Raw genomic sequence first — 3,707 nt, forward strand, 5'->3', positions numbered from 1 at the left:
ATATTTCAAAAATGAATAAAATCCAATTTTCACATGATCAATGCCTCTCCAAATTACAACTTTAAAATATAATGTTGGAAGATAGTCCGGATGGCGATCAATAAAGGTATCAAATTAGTAAAAGAAAACTAATTATTGTTAACCAACGTTTCGTCCTACTTTGCAGGGCTTCGTCAGGGCTGTCAGATTGAAACAGAGTAGACGACAAAAAGTATTTTTTTTTACTATTTTGATACCTTTATTGATCACCACCTTGACTACATTCCTACAACCTACTTCATATGGTCAACTATCTTTTTCCTATTTACAATATAATATTTTTTAAATCATTTATAATGTATAACTGCCGATACCTAGTATGGAGCTGATATTGAAAGCTAGATATTGACGGACCGGCAGGAGAATTGTTGCAGAAATGAAGTTTCTGCGAAGAACGGTATGGAAGACGAGGAGAGATCGTGTCCAAAATGAGAGGTTACGCCAGGAACTGGGGATTGCCTCAGTGAAGGAGGTTCTGGAGACAGGGCAGTTGAAATGGTCCAGCCACGTTATTACATTGGAGGAACATAAGGACTCCCTAAAGACGATGGAGTACATACCAGATGACAAAAGGCCTCGTGGACGACCAAGGATGTCCTACCTGGAGTATGTTGACAGGCTTTGCAGAGCAAGAGGGAGGGATCTTCGTCAGGCCAGTAACCCAGCTGCTAATAGAGAATGTTGGAGACTCTGGCTGAATGCTTCTCTACGCTGATTAGGCAATATGGGTGAAGCAAAGGAGAGTATTTAATATCAACATACCTGAGGAAATTTAACTAATCAATTATTATATGTTATCAGTATCATGTATGGTCAATATTACCTATTGCAACAGGCAACCTAATTATGCATTGCCTATTTGAATGCAGAAAGAGGCAATTATCGTATGTAAACATTCCATGTTATTTGTAATTTAACTGGTAATGTCGAAAACCAACTAAGAGAAATTATTTGAAACATATACTGTCACTATATATAATTTTACACGTAAGTATATATCATTACACATTAGTCAGCTCCACATGGTTTCAAATTTGAGATAAAATTGAAAACCTAGAATCTCTAATTGTGAATCATTAATTTATTCATTATTCCTCAGATACAGATCTCTTATATTTTTTTTTCTGAATCCTTTAAAAGTCAGATGTACCGGAAAGATATAGTTAGCGAAAACCTACAAAAAAATCTTTTTTCTTCTTAAACCACAAAGTGTAATTATTGTAACATAATTTCTATACTTCCTAAATTGTCTTCGTGATTTCCACAACCACATTGAAACTTTAATTTTATTAAGTAACTAGGAAATTTCTGATAATACTACATATAATGTGAAGTGCATGAAACCAATACATCAGTGTACATCACCCAATTACTAGAAATTACACTGGCAGAAGAAAAGAAATAAAGTTACAAGTTTTAAAAAACAATAAACATTCTAATCATGTCCTCCAAAAGGTGGCATATAAATGAGGTAAAAGTTTGGAAGAAGTTAAAAGAGACGACTGTGTTCAGCTCACTCCTAAATGTTAAACACCTTTTGCCTAAATAACAGCTCGTTATACTTTCCAATTTTGAGTATTAACCCATTTTTTATTTTAATGTAATACCTAATTGTGTCAGCTTAGTAAAAATAGCGAAAATTTTAATTTTCTTATTTTTATACACTAAGTATTGAAATATTGAATTTTTAAAATGTTTTGTATTTTAAAAAAATTTTTTTTTCAAAATTATGTGCATAAAATGCTCTTACTACATAGTGCTATAACTTATAGATTTTAAATAATGCAATTATTTATCATAATTTAAAAGAAATAAAACACAATTAGGGTTCTGGAAACCTCCATCCTCCAAAGAACTTTCGAAATTCTCACCTTGTGAGATAAAGGTCAAATTGTCTAATCTTCCAGATTATAATTTTTCTTTCTTTTTTTCATTCATCTGAATGCTGAGACATACACATTATATTTTTTTGTTTAACTTTAAATAACATTCTGATTTTTACCGAGCGTAATTATTACTCAACTGTTTGAATTTAAAGCGACATAGAGATATTATAATTAACAAATATTTTAAATGTAAAATTATAATTTCTATTCAACCAGTTAACAGCCGAGAAATAATTTAAATAATATTATAGTCCGTCTCATTTTTTGAAGAATCTTGTTAGTAATTACTTACAGATTCGTAATATACTATTATGTTTCCCTTAACTGGTTATTCAATAAAATTTTCCGAAACTTGTTTCGGTTGTATCACTTATTTTTATCATGTGATTTCGTTTTAGGTTCGCTTTCTTAGAACATAAAATAATATCAATTTAGAGCGCTGTTGAAGGCAGGAATACGAAAGCAATAAAAACGAGCAGCATGGTATAAACCCTCAGGTATAAAGGCATTGGAAACCAATATGCCGTTTGTAAATAAACCAAAATGGAAGGAGAAGTAGGGATCCGTAGGATGTAAAATCTTAAAAGTTATTTTTTAATGAGGGCAGTCGAGGGGTGGGGATAAAAAAGAGAGGACCGGTGTAGACCTGAGCTGTAATTTTTGCTTTGCCCCAAGTCTTTGAATATTCATAAGGCACAGGGGCCGGAAAGCAATTCAGAACAGAGCCCTCCGTAACGATCACCTTTTGATCACTTCAGAGCTCGTTCGTTCAGCTCCTCTCTCAACTATTTCTCTTACTGTCTCCACATCGAGGGGAAAAAAATTATCTTGTGTCGTAACAATCCAAACAACCAATTTTCAAATTGGTAATTATTAGGCTTTATGGACAAGCAGTCAGGCTTGTATTTTATTATTGTAGTGATTATCGATTATAACTATTAAATGAGTAATGATAGGTTTAACAGATTGCAATTGTTAATTACACTAATAACTAATAATAAATAAATAAAGTTTGATAAACTTTAATAGATTGCATTGTTAACGTTTACCAAACATGACGCATTTATACTTAATGGTTTATATACCATTAGTTTTACAATGTATACAATATTTAATGCAAGCCTAAAATAATACCTATTTCTTGGAATGTTATATGATTCTTCATATTTGTCAAAATATAATATGTATTATAATTCTTTTCTACATTTATAAAAAAATGCTATGCTATGTTGGGGGCTATTCAGCTGTTCTAAGGTTGACTAGGGGTTCAACGACAGCGTTTTATTTATTTATTCATACATTTATGTATTTATATTTGTATTTTTCTTATGTATCTCTATAGGGAAACCGACTGAAAATGTATGAAATATATTTAATTCAAGGATTAGATACCACAGACACCCTAGCCATGTGAATATTTTTAATTAATCATTGGAGTTCTTCTCCAATGGTATCGTGTTTATCAGTTTACTATGCTATTATTATGAGGTGGCATGAAGGGATTCTTAGCTATAAAGTAAAGTCTTGGTTTCATTGGTTTATGTATTCAATTAAACACACATGAGCAAGAATAACCCAATGTGAAAGCATGGTAAATCTATTTCCTTAAAGTATAATTATGATATAATGAATTGAGAAATATCAATTGGGATCTTAATTATTCATATTTACTTTATAAAATAAATAATTTATAAGTTTATAAATTATACAATTGCCATTAAAAATACAACTGGTCTTACTTATCTTGGTGTGTCTGTCAGCCTTGGTAGTAGCGGCGGGCGT

The 3,707-nt window shown here is 31.4% G+C and overlaps 1 protein-coding gene across 1 annotated transcript; it reads left to right on the forward strand.

Moving 5' to 3' along the window:
• The first annotated feature begins 415 nt into the window (after positions 1–415).
• LOC106691873 (uncharacterized) lies at positions 416–754 on the forward strand. Its single transcript, XM_014437776.1, has one exon. It carries the CDS (start codon positions 416–418, stop codon positions 752–754), a length of 339 nt encoding a protein of 112 aa, XP_014293262.1.
• The last annotated feature ends 2,953 nt before the right edge of the window (positions 755–3,707 follow it).

This window comes from Halyomorpha halys, unplaced genomic scaffold (assembly GCF_000696795.3).
Source record: "Halyomorpha halys isolate HHAL.00 unplaced genomic scaffold, Hhal_1.1 Scaffold4024.1, whole genome shotgun sequence".
NCBI classification, from domain to species: domain Eukaryota; kingdom Metazoa; phylum Arthropoda; class Insecta; order Hemiptera; family Pentatomidae; genus Halyomorpha; species Halyomorpha halys.

What these genes read in the sequence shown, in the direction of transcription:
- LOC106691873 (XM_014437776.1), top strand. Translation starts at nt 416, where the DNA reads ATGAAGTTTCTGCGAAGAACGGTATGGAAGACGAGGAGAGATCGTGTC.